The sequence below is a fragment of the Bombina bombina genome, chromosome 4 (genome assembly GCF_027579735.1).
Source record: "Bombina bombina isolate aBomBom1 chromosome 4, aBomBom1.pri, whole genome shotgun sequence".
In the NCBI taxonomy this organism is placed as follows: Eukaryota; Metazoa; Chordata; class Amphibia; order Anura; family Bombinatoridae; genus Bombina; species Bombina bombina.
In genome coordinates this window covers 379,546,520-379,569,436 of record NC_069502.1, presented here as the reverse complement: position 1 = coordinate 379,569,436, position 22,917 = coordinate 379,546,520, and the positions used below count along the sequence as shown (strand labels likewise).

General features: G+C 38.0%; 1 protein-coding gene across 1 annotated transcript in view; it reads right to left on the bottom strand.

Moving 5' to 3' along the window:
• The window catches only part of LOC128657477 (inactive N-acetylated-alpha-linked acidic dipeptidase-like protein 2), a 1,132,059-nt gene that overhangs the window by 395,368 nt on the left and 713,774 nt on the right, over positions 1-22,917 (bottom strand). Inside the window, exon 4 of the mRNA XM_053711832.1 lies at positions 12,653-12,772. Within this exon, the coding sequence (XP_053567807.1) occupies positions 12,653-12,772 (120 nt within the window). The remainder of the gene's footprint in view (positions 1-12,652; positions 12,773-22,917) is intronic.

The following is a 22,917-nucleotide window of genomic DNA, read 5'->3' as shown; positions in this document are numbered from 1 at the left end:
GTCCCGCAAAAACTGTTCATGTTAGTCAGACTCCAGGATGCAGTCACAAAGGTAAGTTCTAGGGATTAGGTGATCCAGGTCTGTGTCTTTGAGGAAGAGTGGACCATTCCTGATCTTCATGTCGCTTCTGCGATCCGAGGCCTCGGACAGAAGGAGTTGACCAGTCCTTTAGCCGGGCGGCCCCTGAGGTGCCCTGTCGGTCTGCAGGACTGTTGGAAGCTGTCCACTCTGCTGCTGAGGCACTTAGCTGGATTTGCCTGGCTTGTGGTTTTTCTTTTTCTTTTTGGGGGGGATACAGGTTCCACACTTTTAGGAGTTCGTATCCTCTGGTTGGAGTTTGTACCGTGAACATCTGATTGTTTCGGAAAATTAACAGCTTTATGGGGTAGCCCCATCTATACCTGATGTCATTTTTCCGTAGGATAGAAGTTATTTCAGCGTAGGTCTTTCTTTTTTGTAGGGTTCTCACAGAAAGGTCGGGGAAAATTTGCAAATTCTTGAATTTGTCATGGAGGGATGGTTTCTGGAAGTGCGCTCTCTGGATTCTCTCTTTATAAGTGAAATAATGAAGTCGCACTATTGTATCTCTGGGCTGGTCATCTGGGAGACCTCTGGGCTTAAGTGCGCAATGCGCACGATCCATTAAGTCTTCTATTTCTGTGGCAGGGGGAGCAAGCACATGAAACAGTTCTTTTAGGTATGGTTGTAGGTCAGCTGCGGAGACAGTCTCAGGGATACCTCGAATCCTCAGGTTATTCCGCCGAGATCTATCTTCCAGATCGGCTATTTTGTCATCTATTACTTCAAGATAATCTGCTAAGCGCTGCGTGTAGGATTGCAAGTTAGAGTGTTCAACAGCAGCATCCTCCTGCCTTCTCTCTAGATTATCTATTCTTTCATTAGTAGATGATATCTCCTTTTTAAGTTCGGCCGTGGAGGCAGCCATTTGGGCTGTGAATGAAGCATGGTGCTTGTCCAGCAGGGATTTTAGGGAGTCCATAATAAAAGAGGGAGTAGCAACCTCAGGGGGGGCTTGTTGTATATTTTGCAAAGCCGCTAATGTGAAATCTGAGGAATCAGACCTGGGGGAGTCTGGGGGCTCCATGTCACACTGTGGTAGTCCTCCTGAGGGTCCAAAGTGATCAATTACAGTTTTTTTGGGGGGAAAAGGCTGCTTGTTCTTTTTCCCCCTCGCTGACTGCGACATACTGGATGAGAGATGAGTTAAGTTCTCTGTAGCGGGGGTTCTTGGTGGGAACGTATCCTGTAGTGTCAGGGTAGTCCCCCCTGAGTGGCAATAAAAATCACTGTGTGGTAGACAGGCCTGGGTGGCCTAAGGGGAATTATTCCATGTTAGCCGGATTTACTTCTAATGAAATCTGGAAATGCCGCTAGTGCTTGGGGCATCTAACTAATGGCTTAAGATTCAGCAGTGTCAGTCCTTTGTGGACTAATAAGTCACTCTGCACTAAGACCAGGCAAGAGGCACTCCCCCCGGGGAGATTGCCACCTCTGGGCCAGTCCGGAAAAAGGGAGATGGGATATGACCTGCTGCAATGTATACAGCAGGAAAGGGAGTGGGAGAGTGCCCACCTGCTGTGCTATCCAAAATTGCTTAGGAGGTATTTGTAGCTGCTCCTATGAGAAAATTTTTTGATAAAAACTATGGCAGGGTGAACAGCCTAAAGCAGTCTCTAATACTGTGCTGTTTGCTTGAAGAAGGGCTTGCAGTGTGAAGTTGGGAAAACCAAGGGGGTACTCAGACAGCCAGAAGTCAGTTATTAATTCCCCCTTTCAATTATGGTATCCTCAGATGTTAAGTTGGGATACAGGTGAGTGGGGGAGATTTGCTGTGTGATGTTAATGACAGGCCTCAGTATTAGAAGTAAACTCCACGTGTGCAGCCGGAGGATTGATGCTTACAGCTGCAGGCCTTTCACTGATCCTCCATTATTTCTTTTATTTTTATTTTTTTGTTAGGGGTGTCAAACTGAACTTTTAATAGGGCCTTTGGGAGAGCTTGATATGGGCAGAGTTCAGGGGCAATCAGTAATTGCATGTGTAAAGGGCCAGGATGTCTGCCTGGTGTGCTATGGCGCAAAATAAACAAAGATGGCGTTTTCGCGCCACTATGTGGGGAGACCTGTCACTTTAATGGGGCCCCAATTACCAGTCTGGTGTCTTGGGAGAGTGAACTTGTGACTTAGATGTTGCCCCTAGAGCAGGTATGCGTGTGCGGGAGCGGAGCGGCAAGGTTACTGCATGTAAATTGAGCAGCAGGTACTCACTCGGGTAATCCGGCAACGGGGTGCCTGTCAAAAGTCACTGAGGCGATGTTGAGATGCAGGCTCCGGAGCGGATCCCCGACCCTCCGGAGCTATCGCCAGTGGTGAGATCTGCTGCTGTGTGCTGCTGACTCCGCAGTCCGGTCGGCTCACTAGTAAAAAGTTGCGGGTTAGCTCCCGTCTCCGCTCCTGCAGTTGTATGCTGTGTTCCGGCTGCCGGGGTGAGCGATTAAGCTGGTGCAGCCTCTTTTTAACCAAGTTAGTATATCAGTCTGATCCCGCCTATCACGGTCAGTCCAGTGCCGAAATTTCAAGCAATTCCTCTCTGAGCAAGGAAAACAGCAACCCCAGATCACAGCCTATCACAGTCAGTCCAGCACCAAAATATCAGGTAATTCCTCTCTGAACAAGGAAACACAGATGATCGTTATTGCCTTCATAGGGCCTCGTCAGTGAGGTGTAGCCATATTCCTCTAAGCACACTGAGCAAGGGGTCCACGTCTGGTTGCCCCTTTTTCCTTTAGGGAGACTAAATACACACATTGAGAAGCGTACTCACAGGAATGAAAAACTAGCTTAATAACAATATTAGCCTATTCTATAGTAATTTACCACCTAGGTGCATCCTCTTTTTAGTCCAGCATTGCTTTTCACAGAGTAGAACTATCCTGTAATATATCAGTCTGATCCCGTCACTGTCAGTCCAGCACCAATATATCAGGCAATTCATCTCTGAACAAGGAACACAGCAATCCCAGATGATCATTTCTGCCTTCATCGGGCCTCATCAGTGAGATGTAGCCATATTCCTCTAAGCACACTGAGCAAGGAGTCCAAGTCTGGTTGCCCCTTTTTCCCTTAGGGAGACTAAATGCAAACATTGAGAAGTGTACTTACAGGAATGAGCAACTAGCTCAATAACATTGTTAGCCTGATCTATGGTAATTTACCACCTGGGTGCAGTCTCTTTTTTGCCCAGTAATGCTTTTCACAGAGTAGAACTATCCTGTAGTATATCAGTCTGATCCCATCTATTACCGTCAGTCCTGCACCAAAATACCAGGCAACTCCTCTCTGAACAATGAACACAGCTACCCCATTCGATAATTCCTGCTGTCATCGGGCCTCATCAGTGAGGTTTAGCCATATTCCTCTAAGCACACTGAGCAGAGTCCAAGTCTGGTTGCCCCATTTTCCCTTAGGGAGACTAAAAACACATAGAGAGAAGCACACTCACAGGCATGAATAACCAGCTCAATAACATTGTTAGCCTATTTTATGGTGATTTACAACCTGGTTACAGCCTCCTTTGGTCCAGTAGTAACACTTTTCACAGAATAGAACTATCCTGTAGCATATTAGTCTGATCCAGTCTATCACAGTCAGTCCAGCACCAAAATACCAGGCAACTCCTCTCTGAACAATGAACACAGCAACCCCAGGCGATCATTTCTGTTGTCATCTGGCCTCATCAGTGAAGTGTAGCCATATTCCTCTAAGCACACTGAGCAAAGAGTCCAAGTCTGGTTGCCCCTTTTTTTCCTTAGGGAGTCTAAATACACACAGAGAGAAGCACACTCACAGGAATGAATAACCAGCTCAATAACATTGTTAGCTTGTTTTATGGCAATTCACCACCTGGTTGCAGCCTCTTTTTAGTCCAGTAATGCTTTTCACAGAATAGAACTATCCTGTAGCATATCGGCCAGATCACGCTTATCAAGGTCAGTCCAGTTATGAAATACCAGGCAATTCCTATCTGAACAAGGAACACAGCAACCCCAGACAATTGTTTTGATCTTCATAGGCCAGTCAGTGAGGTGTAGCAATATTCCTCTAAGCACACCTGATTGACGAGGCCCAATGAAGGCCCAGCCATCTGTCGTTTTTTTCCTAGACACATACAAACATGGAGGTGAATGGCTCTTTCAAACCAGAGTTGGTACAATTTAGAACATTATAACAATATGATTTACAATGCTCAAAAAGGACAATGACATTTGCTTGTGGTTTATATAAGATTTGTATTAACATATGTAGTGCTAGATAGTTTTTGGACCCATCAGGTTTTTCGCTCGTATTATAAGTTCATATCTGCTAGATTACGATTCTTGCGTTAGGGTTAAAAAGCAGCGTTGAGAGGTCCCAAAGCTGCTTTTTAACGCCCGCTGGTATTACGAGTCTGGCAGGTACAGGTGTACCGCTCACTTTTCTTCCGCAACTCGAGCATACCGCAAATCCCCTTACGTCAATTGCGTATCCTATCTTTTTAATGGGACTTGCTTAATGCTGGTATTACGAGTCTTGAAGAAGTGAGTGGTAGACCCTCTCCTGTCAAGACTCCTACCGCATTTAAAAGTCAGTAGTTAAGAGTTTTATGGGCTAACGCTTAACATAAAACTCTTAACTAAAGTGCTAAAAAGTAAACTAACACCCATAAACTACCTATTAACCCCTAAAACGAGCCCCCCCCCCACATCGGAAACACTTTAATAAATATATTAACCCCTAATCTGCCAACCGGACATCGCCGCCACTTTAATAAATATATTAACCCCCTAAACCACCGCACTCCCGCCTCGCAAACACTAGTTACATTTTATTAACCCCTAATCTGCCGTCCCTAACATCGCTGAAACCAACCTACATTTATTAACCCCTAATCTGCCACTCCCAATGTCGCTGCTACTATATTAAAGGAATTAACCCCTAAACCTAAGTCTAAACCTAACCCTAACCCCCCCAACTTAAATATAATTTAAAATAATCTAAATAAAATTACTACAATTAAATAAATTAATCCTATTTAAAACTAAATACTTACCTATAAAATAAACCCTAAGCTAGCTACAATATAACTAATAGTTACATTTGTATCTATCTTAGGGTTTATTTTTATTTTACAGGCAACTTTGTATTTATTTTAACTAGGTACAATAGTTATTAAATAGTTATTAACTATTTAATAACTTCCTAGTTAAAATAAGTACAAAAGTACCTGTAAAATAAACCCTAAACTAAGTTACAATTACACCTAACACTACACTATAATTAAACTAATTACCTAAGCTACCGACAATTAATTACAATTCAATTAAATAAACTAAATTATGAAAACAAAATACACACTAAATTACAGGGAAAAAAAAGAATTACAAGAATTTTAAACTAATTACACCTAATCTAAACCCCCTAATAAAATAAAAAAGCCCCCCAAAATAATAAAATTCCCTACCCTATACTAAATTACAAATAGCCCTAAAAAAAAGGGCCTTTTGCGGGGCATTGCCCCAAAGTAATCAGCTCTTTCACCTATAAAAAAAATACAATACCCCCCCAACATTAAAACCCACCACCCACACACCCAACCCTACTCTAAAACCCACCCAATCCCCCCTTAAAAAACCTAACACTACCCCCTTGAAGATCTCCCTACCTTGAGCCAATAGGATCAGCCAATAGGATTGAACTTCAGTCCTATTGGCTGATTGGATGAGCCAATAAGATTTTTCCTACCTTAATTCTGATTGGCTGATAGAATCCTATCAGCCAATTGGAACTCAAGGGACGCCATCTTGGATGATGTAATTTAAAGGAACCTTCATTCTTCGCTTGGACTTTGTTTAAAGAGGATGGCTCTGCGTCGGCCTGATTGAAGATGGACCCGCTCCGGATGGATGAAGATAGAAGATGCCGTCTGGATGAAGACATCTGCCACTTGGAGGACCTCTTTTGCCCGGATTGGATGAAGACTTCTGCCCCTCTGGAGGTCCACTTGTGCCCGGCTAGGTGAAGATGGTTCAAGGTAGGGAGATCTTCAGGGGGGTAGTGTTAGGTTTTTTTAAGGGGGGATTGGGTGGGTTTTAGAGTAGGGTTGGGTGTGTGGGTGGTGGGTTTTAATGTTGGGGGGTATTGTATTTTTGTTACAGGCGAAAGAGCTGATAACTTTGGGGCAATGCCCCGCAAAAGGCCCTTTTAAGGGCTATTTGTAATTTAGTTTAGGGTAGGGAATTTTATTATTTTGGGGGGCTTTTTATTTTATTAGGGGGATTAAATTAGGTGTAATTAGTTTAAAATTCTTGTAATTCTTTTTTTTTCTGTAATTTAGTGTTTTTTTTTTCGTAATTTAGTTTAATTTAATTGTAATTAATTGTAGGTAGATTAGGTACTTTTGTACTTATATTAACTAGGAATGTATTAAATAGTTAATAACTATTTAATAACTATTGTACCTAGTTAAAATAAATACAAAGTTGCCTGTAAAATAAATAAATCCTAAGGTAGCTACAATGTAACTATTAGTTATATTGTAGCTAGCTTAGGGTTTATTTTATCGGTAAGTATTTAGTTTTAATAGGAATAATTTATTTAATTTTAGTAAATTTATTTTGTTTAATTTAAATTATATTTAAGTTGGGGGGGTGTTAGGGTTAGGCTTAGGTTTAGGGGTTAATAAATTTATAATAGTGGCGGCGACATTGGCGGCGGAGGCAGATTAGGGGTTAATAAATATAATATAGTTGTGGCGACGTTGAGGGGGGCAGATTAGGGGTTAATAATATAATGTAGGTGTCAGCGATAGCGGGGGCGGCAGATTAGGGGTTAATAAGTGTAATATTAGGGGTGTTTAGACTCGGGGTTCGTGTTAGGGTGTTAGGTGCAGACATAAAATTCATTTCCCCATAGGAAACAATGGGGCTGCGTTAGGAGCTGAACGCTGCTTTTTTGCAGGTGTTAGTTTTTTCAGCCAGCTCAGCCCCATTGTTTCCTATGGGAAAATCTTGCACGAGCACGTTTAGCCAGCTCACCACTGACTTAAGCAATGCTGGTATTGAGGTGAGATGTGGAGCTAAATTCTGCTCTAAACTCACTTTTTTGCGGCTAACGCCAGGTTTAAAAAAGCCTGTAATACCAGCGTTGTCTTAAGGGAGCAGTGGAAAAAAAGGCTTGCTAGCAATGCAAGCCTTACCAACAAAAACTCGTAATCTAGCCGTATGTATTTATGTAATTATCTTGGCCTATATGTATTTACCGACAAATATACACTTATAAACACATAAATACATATGTATACATATTTAGACACATATATATACAGGGAGTGCAGAATTATTAGAAGAAAAGAGAGTACTGGCCCTGCGCCAACCTAACCCCCACTGGCCTGAGAGAGGTGGTACCTAGTTACCACCGGGTGGATGTATCTAATATATTGTGGGTTCCCTCAGGCGCCTAACAAAAAGGCAGAGGGGAATAATATAGGATGAACTAGCCCACGAGTGGGTAGCAACAGTAACTATGTGTTACAATAAAATGGGTGTACAGATCAAATCAAGTATAAAAACAAGTGTAAAAATTATTACATTTATTATACACAATTTGCACAAGTTAGATTCATGGATCCATGATAAAAATATACAATAGCATAAGACAGTAAAAAATTATACAATAGCATAAAACAGTTAAAAATTAAAACGATGTATAAAAACAATGGGCTATCAGCACTATCTATAATAGAATAGAATAAAACAAATTACAAGTATCTAAAATAAAAAATAAAAAACTGTGTGGTGAAAACAATATCTGTCAAATTCTTTGGTGATTCCTCTAGTAGTGATTAAGCTTCAAAAAATAAGTGTCCAAATTAAAATCCAAATTTATATCCCAAATAATAATCCAAAGGGAATAGTCCCAAAAATAGTGGAAAAATCGCAAAAATGACAGTGAAAAATTATATCAGTGAAAGATTGCAGTGAGTGCAATGAAAAAATAAAAAATGAGTGAAGAATCAAAAAGGTGTATCAAAATTCATCCAACATTTCCAAAAAACAAATGTAGAAAAAGGTGTATTCAACCAAAACAGTGTGTGTGGTTTGAGAAGTATATATATCAAGCTTGATAAAGGCCTACTATGGGCCGAAACGCGTTGGCTGATTGGTAAGCTACATTTCAACATTATCATCATTGTAAAAACGTATTGCGCTATGTTTCTTTATTTGTCTTTTTATAGGTATTGATTTTGGATTTTTTTAGTTTTTTTACTACCATTTGGGATCATTTAAACCACTAGAGGATTGTGACAGCACCTCCAGTTATAAACATTCACTGTTATTGCAGTCCCATTGTTCTACACCGCAAGATATACTTCTCAAACCACACACACTGTTTTGGTTGAATACACCTTTTTCTACATTTGTTTTTTGGAAATGTTGGATGAATTTTGATACACCTTTTTGATTCTTCACTCATTTTTTATTTTTTCATTGCACTCACTGCAATCTTTCACTGATATAATTTTTCACTGTCATTTTTGCGATTTTTCCACTATTTTTGGGACTATTCCCTTTGGATTATTATTTGGGATATAAATTTGGATTTTAATTTGGACACTTATTTTTTGAAGCTTAATCACTACTAGAGGAATCACCAAAGAATTTGACAGATATTGTTTTCACCACACAGTTTTTTATTTTTTATTTTAGATACTTGTAATTTGTTTTATTCTATTCTATTATAGATAGTGCTGATAGCCCATTGTTTTTATACATCGTTTTAATTTTTAACTGTTTTATGCTATTGTATAATTTTTTACTGTCTTATGATATTGTATATTTTTATCATGGATCCATGAATCTAACTTGTGCAAATTGTGTATAATAAATGTAATAATTTTTACACTTGTTTTTATACTTGATTTGATCTGTACACCCATTTTATTGTAACACATAGTTACTGTTGCTACCCACTCGTGGGCTAGTTCATCCTATATTATTCCCCTCTGCCTTTTTGTTAGGCGCCTGAGGGAACCCACAATATATTAGTGCAGAATTATTAGGCAAGTTGTATTTTTGAGGATTAATTTTATTATTGAACAACAACCATGTTCTCAATGAACCCAAAAAACTCATTAATATCAAAGCTGAATAGTTTTGGAAGTAGTTTTTAGTTTGTTTTTAGTTATAGCTATTTTAGGGGGATATCTGTGTGTGCAGGTGACTATTACTGTGCATAATTATTAGGCAACTTAACAAAAAACAAATATATACCCATTTCAATTATTTATTTTTACCAGTGAAATAAATATAACATCTCAACATTCACAAATATACATTTCTGACATTCAAAAACAAAACAAAAACAAATCAGTGACCAATATAGCCACCTTTCTTTGCAAGGACACTCAAAAGCCTGCCATCCATGGATTCTGTCAGTGTTTTGATCTGTTCACCATCAACATTGCGTGCAGCAGCAACCACAGCCTCCCAGACACTGTTCAGAGAGGTGTACTGTTTTCCCTCCTTGTAAATCTCACATTTGATGATGGACCACAGGTTCTCAATGGGGTTCAGATCAGGTGAACAAGGAGGCCATGTCATTAGATTTTCTTCTTTTATACCCTTTCTTGCCAGCCACGCTGTGGAGTACTTGGACGCGTGTGATGGAGCATTGTCCTGCATGAAAATCATGTTTTTCTTGAAGGATGCAGACTTCTTCCTGTACCACTGCTTGAAGACAGTGTCTTCCAGAAACTGGCAGTAGGACTGGGAGTTGAGCTTGACTCCATCCTCAACCCAAAAAGGCCCCACAAGCTCATCTTTGATGATACCAGCCCAAACCAGTACTCCACCTCCACCTTGCTGGCGTCTGAGTCGGACTGGAGCTCTCTGCCCTTTACCAATCCAGCCACGGGCCCATCCATCTGGCCCATCAAGACTCACTCTCATTTCATCAGTCCATAAAACCTTAGAAAATTCAGTCTTGAGATATTTCTTGGCCCAGTCTTGACGTTTCAGCTTGTGTGTCTTGTTCAGTGGTGGTCGTCTTTCAGCCTTTCTTACCTTGGCCATGTCTCTGAGTATTGCACACCTTGTGCTTTTGGGCACTCCAGTGATGTTGCAGCTCTGAAATATGGCCAAACTGGTGGCAAGTGGCATCTTGGCAGCTGCACGCTTGACTTTTCTCAGTTCATGGGCAGTTATTTTGCGCCTTGGTTTTTCCACACGCTTCTTGCGACCCTCTTGACTATTTTGAATAAAACGCTTGATTGTTCGATGATCACGCTTCAGAAGCTTTGCAATTTTAAGAGTGCTGCATCCCTCTGCAAGATATCTCACTATTTTTGACTTTTCTGAGCCTGTCAAGCCCTTCTTTTGACCCATTTTGCCAAAGGAAAGGAAGTTGCCTAATAATTATGCACACCTGATATAGGGTGTTGATGTCATTAGACCACACCCCTTCTCATTACAGAGATGCACATCACCTAATATGCTTAATTGGTAGTATGCTTTCAAGCCTATACAGCTTGGAGTAAGACAACATGCATAACGAGGATGATGTGGTCAAAATACTCATTTGCCTAATAATTCTGCACTCCCTGTAAGTGAATTGGAGCCCTTTGCAGTCAAGTACTTAAAAACATGTAAAAACATATTAATGCAATATTCATCTTCAATAAAGTGTTTCATTTTGTATTTAATGTAAATATTTCACATTCCAATGTTCTGAACATAGTTGAATATTTTCTATGTATTTTTAAATACATATTCCAATATATAGCTATACCTATAAATAATAATATATTTATATATATATATATATATATATATATATATATATATATATATATAGTCTTGTATATAGAGAGTCAGTAGACTTGAGACACTAATGTCTAGCCTACATAATGCTTATTCTGTGTAACTGAAAGATATAGGCAACGATAGGCTAAGTTGTTATTATGCCTCTGTAAATAATGTAAACTTTTAGAGGTCTGTAGTGGCTACCTTCAATAAAAACATAAGAACAATATGAAACTTGGATGCTATCAAACAAGAGCTCAATCTATGTATCCTTTACTAGTTTATTTTAGACAGAACACACAATGCAGAATGACAGCTTGGTATCCACGCCCACACTGATGAACAACAATATGATTGGTCCAAATACTGTGCAAACATGTATGTGCCACACCACCTTGATATTATACTTGGCATGGGACTGGATACCAATGTCTTCTAATTGGGTTACAACACATAACGTATATTATACAAGATAGAACATGCAATACAAAATGAAAGCTCACACCCACAACCACACTGACGAATAACAACCTGTTTGGTTTAGTCACGGTGCAAACTCAAATGTGCTATTCCTCTTTGTTGTTTGTACTTGGAGTGGGACAGTATACCAATATCAGCTAGTTGGATCTACAAGTTTTAGCAATTTGTTTAGATGCTACAGTTTAATGTATAATATGCAAGATAAGCCCCTAAGAACAATCTAAATGGCGAGTTGGAAACACCCTGGATATATGATGAACTATAGTTAGTATAATACTCTGCCAGTGTTGTTCATTCTTGACAAGAAATGTAGTGATCAGAATAAGAATATATTAAGTTTACCAAAAAAGTATGGTTTGTAATAAATGTAGCAAATAAGTTACTCTTTATATGAATGTGCTACTTACTATGAACAAACAATTGTGTTTGCACACGAGTATAGTGTTTTTTTACACTTTTTTTTTGCTCCATTGACTTCTATGGGGGCAAATGTTCTCGTACCACAATATTGTAAGTTTGGCTTTTTACGCTTGTTGGGTTAGCATGCAAGCAAAACAGTTTACTTTTAACTTGTAATACAAGCACAACCCCACATCAGCAAAAAGCTTACTTCTAAAGGAGGTAACACTCTAGCACAAGGGTTTTCAAACCTGTCCTCAGGCCCCCATAAAAAGCCACATCTTGAGGTTATCTGAACTGGAGCAGAGGTGAAATAATCAGCTGATTAGTAAACATGGTTATTGTACCTGCTATCATCCAAATTAATCCTGAAAACCTGCCCTGTTGGGGAGACCTGAGGACAGGTTTCAAAACCAGTGCTCTAGCGGGATACTGCTTCATTTGTAATCTGGCCCTTAATGGGTTTATTAAAATGCATTTTTGTTAAGGGTTAAAATAAGACTGGTATTAACATATTTAATGTGTTTATAAAAATGTATTATGAATCCCCAGAAATCCTCAGATAACATTATAATATAGGGATTTCTACCCAGTGTTAGTCTACAAGTGTTTAAAAAAATGCTTAGAAATGCTTGATTTAATATAATTATCGTATTTCAAAGTTTTAAAACAAACAATAATAGCACATGGAATCTTCCTACTTTGATAAAATGAATGCTAAAAATTTGAGTTAAACTAGTTATCCATAAGACTTTTGAAAATAACATTTTAGACTAGTTCCAAAAATACCATATAAAGTTAATTAACACTATTGTTCACACATGCTAACCTGTTTTATCAGCCATTATGATATTGCTTTAAAAAAAAAAAAAGTCATTAGCCTTCTTCAATAGGTTGTCATTGTAAAGCACTAACCTTATATAATAATGGCAAGACTCCTAGTTTTAACAAAGCAATGCTATTTGTTACATTGTTTGATTGTTTTACTCTCTGTAGGTCCTCCAATGTACCATATTGCACATCAATCATTTCACCCTAAAAAAAAAAAGTACAAAATATTATTATATTTTATTTGTATAGTGTAGCAAAATTCAATAGTGCTGGATAACCAAGTAAGAGTGTACAATACCAATATGCCAACAATTTGTAGTAACAATAATACAGGTATATAAACCAGACTAAACTCTGGTGAGCTTACAGTTTACAGGAGGAACTTGCAGTAAAAATAATAGCAACCCGTTAACTGCTTAGCCATTTCAACCCCTGTCCTGAGCTGTTCCTGAGTTTTTAGATGGTGCTCACATTCATGTCCTACTATTGTTCATTTTACCAGTGAGAACCCTACACATATTATGTATGTGTGGGCAGAATCAAACTATACATTTATTTTACGCATATAAAATGACATATGAGAAATATATGAAGTGAGGATAAATACATATTTAATGAAAATGTTAATAAACATGGTTGCAAACAATAGTGTGTGTGTTTTTGTAAACTGTATAGTCAATAAAAGACAGTTTTATTCCCATATAAATAAGAACCTTTTGGTGTATGTATATAAATGTAATCTGTACACAGGGACTCCCATGAGACTCTACTCAAATAAATGCTTATGTTTTCACTCTGGATGATCACTCTTACCACAGTGCTCACTTGGATAGTAAAACCGTTATAGGGCTTTATTTTAAAGAGGGGCTTCTGGGCTTTAAAACAATGGGTGTTGGTGATATTGAATGACCTGTTAAATAATTTTTAATTTTTTTTATTACTTTTTTAAATTGTGCTTTAACTTCATACTCCCAATACACACAATATTTAAAAGAGCAGGCAATTACCTTTAAATGGTAGGACTTTGGATTTTCTAGAGCTTAAGGGATCTTTGATCAAGGGGTTTGAATACTTACGCCCCACACAGCTCCCTTAATTTTAAACTGTCTCCATCAGCCTGGCTCTTCTGGGTTTCCAGGGCTTGGTGACATCACCAAGACCATGTGTGGTGAATTTTATTACAAGGACAGAGACTCCTATTTTGCATAAGCCTTTTCCTTTACTGCTCAACAGCGATTCAAAGTAACAATGAACATATTTAGATATTTAACATAGAAAACAAAGAAATGAATATGGTAACCAATGAGAAGAAACCCTGGATGGTGTGATCTAGTTCAGACCAATCAAAAACGTTCATCTTGCTATAAACTGTCCAAATAGTATCCCAACTGCCTCTTTTCACTTTGCTGCTATCAAAGATAAGTATTTTGCAGTGTGTCAAAATACTGTGGCGTAAATTACGAGTTGTGGATTAGGGTTAAAAAGCAGCATTAAGAGGTCCTAACGCTGCTTTTTACCGCCCGCTGGTATTACGAGTCTTGAAGGTACAGGTGTACCACTCACTTTTTTTGCCAGACTTGGAAATACCGCAAATCCACTTACGTCAATTGGGTATCCTATATTTTCAATGGGACTTGCATAGCGACGGTATTACGAGTCTGACCAAAAGTGAGCGGTAGACCCTCTCCTGTCAAGCCTGGTACCGCATTTAAAAGTCAGTAGTTAAGAGTTTTACACTACAACGCCGTAGCATAAAACTCTTAACTAAAGTACTAAAAAGTACACTAACACCCAAAAACTACCTATTAACCCCTAAACCGAGGCCCCCCACATTGCAAACACTAAAATAAATATTTTAACCCCTAATCTGCCAAACCAGACATCGCCGCCACTATAATAAATATATTAACCCCTAAACCTCCGCACTCACGCATTGCAAACATTAGTTAAATATTATTAACCCATAATCTGCCGGCCCTAACATTGCCACCACCTACCTACATTTATTAACCCCTAATCTGCTGCCCCCAACGTCACTGCCACTATAATAAAGTTATTAACCCCTAAACCTAAGTCTAACCCTAACCCTAACACCCCCTAACTTAAATATAATTTAAATAAATATAAATAAAATTACTACAATTAACTAAATTATTCCTATTTAAAACTAAATACTTACCTATGAAATAAACCATAAGATAGCTACAATATAACTAATAGTTACATTGTAGCTATCTTAGCGTTTATTTTTATTTTACTGGCAACTTTGTATTTATTTTAACTAGGTACAATAGTTATTAAATAGTTATTAACTATTTAATAACTACCTAATTAAAATAAATACAAATATACCTGTAAAATAAATCCTAACCTAAGTTACAATTACAACTAACACTACAATTAAATTAATTACCTAAATTTAATACAATAAATAAAATTATCTAAAGTACAAAAAAACAAACACTAAATTACAGAAAATAATAATAATAAACTAATTACACCTAATCTAATACCCCTAAAAAAATAAAAAGCCCCCCCAAAATAAAAAAGCCCTACCCTACACTAAATTACAAATAGCCCTTAAAAGGGCCATTTGTAGGGCATTGCCACAAAATAATCAGCTTTTTTACCTGTAAAAAAATTACAATTCCCCCCCCAACATTAAAACCCACCACCCACACAACCAACCCTACTCTAAAACCCACCCAATCCCCCCTTAAAAAAAACTAACACTAACCCCTTGAAGATCACCCTACCGGTAGACGTCTTCACCCAACCGGGCAGAAGTGGACCTCTAGACTGGCAGAAGTCTTCACCCAACTGGGCAGAAGTGGTCCTCCAGACTGGCAGAAGTCTTCATCCAGACGGCATCTTCTATCTTCATCCATCCGGCGCGGAGCGGGTCCATCTTCAAGACATCCGACGCGGAGCATCCTCTTCATCCAACGGCTGACGACAGAATGAAGGTTCCTTTAAATGACATTATCCAAGATGGCGTCCCTTCAATTCCGATTGGCTGATAGAATTCTATCAGCCAATCGGAATTAAGGTAGAAAAAATCATATTGGCTGATGCAATCAGCCAATAGGATTGAACTTCAATCCTATTGGCTGATCCAATCAGCCAATAGGATTGAGCTGGCATTCTATTTGCTGTTCCAATCAGCCAATAGTATGCCAGTTCAATCCTACTGGCTGATTACATCAGCCAATATGATTTTTTCTACCTTTATTCCGATTGGCTGATAGAATTCTATCAGCCAATCGGAATTGAAGGGATGCCATCTTGGATGACGTAATTTAAAGGAACCTTCATTCAGTCTTCGGCTGTCGGATGAAGAGGATGCTCCGAGTCAGATGTCTTGAAGATGGACCAGCTCCGCTTCCGATGGATGAAGATAGAAGATGCCATCTGGATGAAGACTTCTGCCCGTCTGGAGGTCCACTTCTGCCCGGTTGGGTGAAGACTTCTGCCCGTCTGGAGGTCCACTTCTGCCCGGTTGGGTGAAGACATCTCCCAGTAGGGTGATCTTCAAGGGGTTAGTGTTAGGTTTTTTTAAGGGGGGATTGGGTGGGTTTTAGAGTAGGGTTGGTTGTGTGGGTGGTGGGTTTTAATGTTGGGGGGAATTGTAATTTTTTTACAGGTAAAAGAGCTGATTACTTTGGGGCAATTCCCTGCAAAAGGCCCTTTTAAGGGCTTTTTGTAATTTAGGGTAGGGCTTTTTTTTCTATTTTGGGGGGCTTTTTTATTTTGTTAGGGGGATTAGATTAGGTGTATATAGTTTAAAAATCTTGTAATTTCTTTATTATTTTCTGTAATTTAGTGTTTTTTTTGTACTTTAGATAATTTTATTTAATTGTATTTGTATTTAGTTTAGGGAATTTATTGTAACTTAGGTTAGGTTTATTTTACAGGTACTTTTGTATTTATTTTAACTAGATAGTTATTAAATAGTTAATAACTATTTAATAACTATTGGACCTAGTTAAAATAAATACAAAGTTGCCTGTAAAATTAAAATAAACCCTAAGCTAACTACAATGTAACTATTAGTTATATTGTAGCTAGCTTATGGTTTATTTTATAGGTAAGTATTTAGTTTTAAATAGGAATAATGTAGTTAATGATAGGAATATTTATTTAGATTTATTTAAATTATATTTAAGTTAGGGGTGGTTAGGGTTAGGGTTAGACTTAGGTTTAGGGGTTTATAACTGTATTATAGTGGCGGCGACGTTGGGGGTGGCAGATAAGGGGTTAATAAATGTAGTTAGGTCGCGGCGACATTGGGGGCAGCAGATTAGGGGTTAATAAATATAATATAAAGTAAAAAAAACTATATATAGAGAGGGCGCCTGTGGGCCAAAGATATCACCACTATAGATTATAACAAATATTTATTTTAAAAAATATAAAATTAAATAAAAATAAAAAAAGGAGGGTTTCTTAAAAAATACTAAGGGAGGTCTCCCTGTAACAAACAGTAAAATAAATGTTCTCAATTGATAAAACACTTATGTGACATTCATATTGAATATAACAGGTTATATTCTATAAAAGTTCAGCAATGTCCGTCCTGGAAAATAGACACTTTGAAATAACGTGGATATGCAGACTTTAAATACAGGGAGTGCAGAATTATTAGGCAAATGAGTATTTTGACCACATCATCCTTTTTATGCATGTTGTCTTACTCCAAGCTGTATAGGCTCGAAAGCCTACTACCAATTAAGCATATTAGGTGATGTGCATCTCTGTAATGAGAAGGGGTGTGGTCTAATGACATCAACACCCTATATCAGGTGTGCATAATTATTAGGCAACTTCCTTTCCTTTGGCAAAATGGGTCAAAAGAAGGACTTGACAGGCTCAGAAAAGTCAAAAATAGTGAGATATCTTGCAGAGGGATGCAGCACTCTTAAAATTGCAAAGCTTCTGAAGCGTGATCATCGAACAATCAAGCGTTTCATTCAAAATAGTCAACAGGGTCGCAAGAAGCGTGTGGAAAAACCAAGGCTCAAAATAACTGCCCATGAACTGAGAAAAGTCAAGCGTGCAGCTGCCAAGATGCCACTTGCCACCAGTTTGGCCATATTTCAGAGCTGCAACATCACTGGAGTGCCCAAAAGCACAAGGTGTGCAATACTCAGAGACATGGCCAAGGTAAGAAAGGCTGAAAGACGACCACCACTGAACAAGACACACAAGCTGAAACGTCAAGACTGGGCCAAGAAATATCTCAAGACTGATTTTTCTAAGGTTTTATGGACTGATGAAATGAGAGTGAGTCTTGATGGGCCAGATGGATGGGCCTGTGACTGGATTGGTAAAGGGCAGAGAGCTCCAGTCCGACTCAGACGCCAGCAAGGTGGAGGTGGAGTACTGGTTTGGGCTGGTATCATCAAAGATGAGCTTGTGGGGCCTTTTCGGGTTGAGGATGGAGTCAAGCTCAACTCCCAGTCCTACTGCCAGTTTCTGGAAGACACCTTCTTCAAGCAGTGGTACAGGAAGAAGTCTGCATCCTTCAAGAAAAACATGATTTTCATGCAGGACAATGCTCCATCACACGCGTCCAAGTACTCCACAGCGTGGCTGGCAAGAAAGGGTATAAAAGAAGAAAATCTAATGACATGGCCTCCTTGTTCACCTGATCTGAACCCCATTGAGAACCTGTGGTCCATCATCAAATGTGAGATTTACAAGGAGGGAAAACAGGACACCTTTCTGAACAGTGTCTGGGAGGCTGTGGTTGCTGCTGCACGCAATGTTGATGGTGAATAGATCAAAACACTGACAGAATCCATGGATGGCAGGCTTTTGAGTGTCCTTGCAAAGAAAGGTGGCTATATTGGTCACTGATTTGTTTTTGTTTTGTTTTTGAATGTCAGAAATGTATATTTGTGAATGTTGAGATGTTATATTGGTTTCACTGGTAAAAATAAATAATTGAAATGGGTATATATTTGTTTTTTGTTAAGTTGCCTAATAATTATGCACAGTAATAGTCACCTGCACACACAGATATCCCCCTAAAATAGCTATAACTAAAAACAAACTAAAAACTACTTCCAAAACTATTCAGCTTTGATATTAATGAGTTTTTTGGGTTCATTGAGAACATGGTTGTTGTTCAATAATAAAATTAATCCTCAAAAATACAACTTGCCTAATAATTCTGCACTCCCTGTATATACCCATACTCAATGGGAGTATGGGAAGAAAATTTCTTCAGGAATGGCAACCTCGGTGCAAACCTCGTACTCTATAAGCAGTATATAGATGACCTATTAATAGTATGGAAGGGATCAGAGATAGAGCTAATGAGATTATTTAAGGATATGAATATTAATAACTACGGACTACATTTGTATGTAACCATAGTAAAGATAAAATAGTCTTTCTTTATTTAGAGATTATGGTAATTGACAATAAATTGGAGACAAAGACACATTTTAAAAAAGTAGACTGCAACAATCTAATGCATGCTGACAGTTGCCATCTTAAGATGTGGAAAAACAACAATCCTTACAGTCAGAGTCTACGCATAAGAAAGAATTGCTCCAGAATTGAAGACTTCGAAAATCAAGTAGCAGTACTTTAAAACCTTGTTGGCTCCTAGTGAATTAAAATGCAAGAAAACAACTAAGAACCAAGTAGGCATGGGGGGAGGAAAAAAAATCAATTTTTTCCCATATTACACATGCAAAGCGTGTAAACATAGTTCTAAAATAAAAAATATTAAAATTAACAACTCAGCTGATGACTTTACTATAAAAGAAACAATTAGATGCACACAAAAAATGTAATCTACATATTAAAGTGTACCTGTAATCTGTTCTATTTCGGAGAGACCAAGAGATGTCTCAGAGATAGAATAAGAGAACATCTGCTATGTATAGAAAAAGAAAAAGAAGATACGTTTCTGTATAAACATTTTAAGGAAGCACATCATGGCAACACTAAGGACTTAAGCTATTGGGGGATTCACAAAATTAAGGGTCACTGGAGAGGAGGCAATATAGAAAAAGCCTTCTTATAAAAGAAGCAGAACTGATTTATAAATTCGACACTTTATATCCTAGAGGTCTTAATTCAGAACTGGACCTCTCACCGTTTCTATTTGAATAAAATGACACTGACACACTATTGTAACATTAATCAACACCCACACTGTATATTTAAATTATTGAGTTGCTACTTAGTAATTTAGACAAGTTTCACTCCTATAATTATTTCTTATACTTTTTATTTTTTTATTTTGTGCTGCACATATAGTTAAGTTGAGATATATTGATATTTACATATATAGCATAGCCTAAATCACCTTTCTATGATATGACTATGACTATTGATATTTGTTGTATACTCAGACGGAGAAACATATGTAAAGGACTTAGACACATCAAGGTGACAAATATATGCTATCTTAAAAAATGCCAATACTGGATAGTTGCATTTGAATTCTCTTATACCTCCTTAAAGAAAAATAGACAAAAACCACCTTAAGGAAAATGTATAAAAAATGAATTGGAACTTTTCAACCAATCACAAACAAGGACACCCTTTATAAGGGAATTTCTCACATGCCACTACCATCTTGATAAAGCCCATAGAAGGGTGAAACGCGTCGTTGTGTGGCACTGTGATATACAGATTTACAAAGATAAAAGAAGACAGATGCGCCACATGGCCCAATATTGTTTGGTCCAAAGATATATGTAAAGATGTACGTGGATTGAACTCACATTTATTAAAGCACCTCAGTTAGTGCTATAGAGGCAGTCTGGGATCTCTAACAGTCACCCAGGGGACCAAACTCCGGCAATAGTATGTTGTCTGTATCAAATGACAAGAGAGACAAAGTGCCTATATGGCCTAGTATTTTCTAAGCAATAATTGCAGAATAATAAGATAGGATGGTACTCACAATAGTTGAAGCCTGATGAAACTTTAATTAATATTGCATATCACTATATTTCCATCTTTCTCTTAGGAGGTTGTAGTTCATATATGTAATTCTGATACTTGGTGTATTTAACATTAAGCACATTTATATCTTTATATTTATACATTTTTATATTTTTATAGCTTTCTCCTTGTGAGGCCTATTCATATATACCTATATCCAGCCCACAAAGGGTTGAGAGGATTGAGTAATGTCACTTCTCATATAGTCCAATTTATACTAGGGCGCCCCCTACATTTTGTACTGTAGTGATATACAGATATTGTTCTTTGTGTATATCTTATGGTCTATGGACTTTTTTATATAACCCGTGTTATTTATTTTATTCACTCTGTATTCACTATCAAAGTTCAAGTTTGAGCTGAATTTGGAAGGGTTAACATATACCCACTACATACTCCACTCCTGCGTGCATAGCACTAAGTGCAGGTTTTCACGTTTTTTGGCAATTCATCAAAGCAGCTGAGAACATCTGATCACCTTTGAGGAATCACCATCTATCTGCTCCTCTGCAACGAAGAACAACCGATGACGTCAGACGCTGAGAGTCACACGATACTACCCACTCGAGGAGAGATACCAAGTAGGAAGGAGAAAAACATCACTGCTGCAAAACCGGGTAATACACCTGTTTCATGTAAGGGCAATATACCTTTCCATCTGACGAAAACACAGGTACTTCTTTTATAAAACACAATACTAAGTGTGTTTGGCTGGAACATCTACAAAGTACAGGTATTAACCCCCCCCCCCCCCATTGAGTACAATATACAGCGTATTTGTGTGTTTTTTAAAAAGCCGTTCTGCCTTTGACAGTGATTTACATCTATCACAGCAAGAGTGTATCTACACAGCATTGTTGTTACACTAGCGTTTTTCACACATTTACTTAGCTTAAACAGTTTTTCCTGTATTTCATCAGGAATTAGATTTCATTATTAATTATTAGTTTATGTTTAAACTTTATTTGTTTTAATTGTTATTTAACTTATATTGGGTATTTTCTCACTAGATTTAATTGAAAAAATATATATTTATTATGTTGCATTGTGATTTACTTTAATTTAAAATGCATTCAGAAGAATGTAATTCTGTTTCTGCTGAGTCAGTTGCAGATGAATTTGACAATACTATCATTTGCCTAGATTTAGAGTTCTGCGTTAGCCGTCCAAACCAGCGTTAAGGGCTCCTAACGCTGGTTTTGGCCGCCCGCTGGTATTTAGAGTCAGTCAGGAAAGGGTCTAACGCTCACTTTCTAGCCGCGACTTTTCCATAGCGCAGATCCCCTTACGCCAATTGCATATCCTATCTTTTCAATTGGATCTTTCTAACGCTGGTATTTAGAGTCTTGGCTGAAGTGAGCGTTAGAACTCTAATGACAAAACTCCAGCCGCAGAAAAAATTCAGGAGTTAAGTGCTTTATGGGCTAACGCCGGTTTATAAAGCTCTTAACTACTGTGCTCTAAAGTACGCTAACACCCATAAACTACCTATGTACCCCTAAACCGAGGTCCCCCCACATCGCCGCCACTCTAATAAAAATTTTTAACCCCTAATCTGCCGACCGCACACCGTCGCAACCTACATTATCCCTATGTACCCCTAATCTGCTGCCCCTAACATCGCCGACACCTACATAATATTTATTAACCCCTAATCTGCCCCCCCCCAATGTCGCCGCTACCTTACCTACACTTATTAACCCCTAATCTGCCGAGCGGACCTCGCCGCTACTCTAATAAATGTATTAACCCCTAAAGCTAAGTCTAACCCTAACACCCCCCTAAGTTAAATATAATTTAAATCTAACGAAATAAAATAAATCTTATTAAATAAATTAATCCTATTTAAAGCTAAATACTTACCTGTAAAATAAACCCTAATATAGCTACAATATAACAAATAATTATATTGTAGCTATTTTAGGATTTATTTTAATTTTACAGGCAACGTTGTATTTATTTTAACTCGGTACAATAGCTATTAAATAGTTAATAACTATTTAATAGCTACCTAGTTAAAATAATTACAAAATTACCTGTAAAATAAATCCTAACCTAAGTTACAATTAAAACTAACACTACACTATCTTCGGACCCTCTTCTGGACCTCTTCTTGCCGGATAGGATGAAGACTTCGGACCCTCTTCTGGACGGATCGGTGATACCCGGCGTGGTGAAGATAAGGTAGGGAGATCTTCAGGGGCTTAGTGTTAGGTTTTTTAAGGGGTGTTTTGGTTAGATTAGGGGTATGTGGGTGGTGGGTTGTAATGTTGGGGGGGTATTGTATGTGTTTTTTAAATGCAAAAGAGCTGTTTTCTTTGGGGCATGCCCTGCAAAAGGCCCTTTTAAGGTAATAGAGCTGTTAACTTTTTATTTTAGAA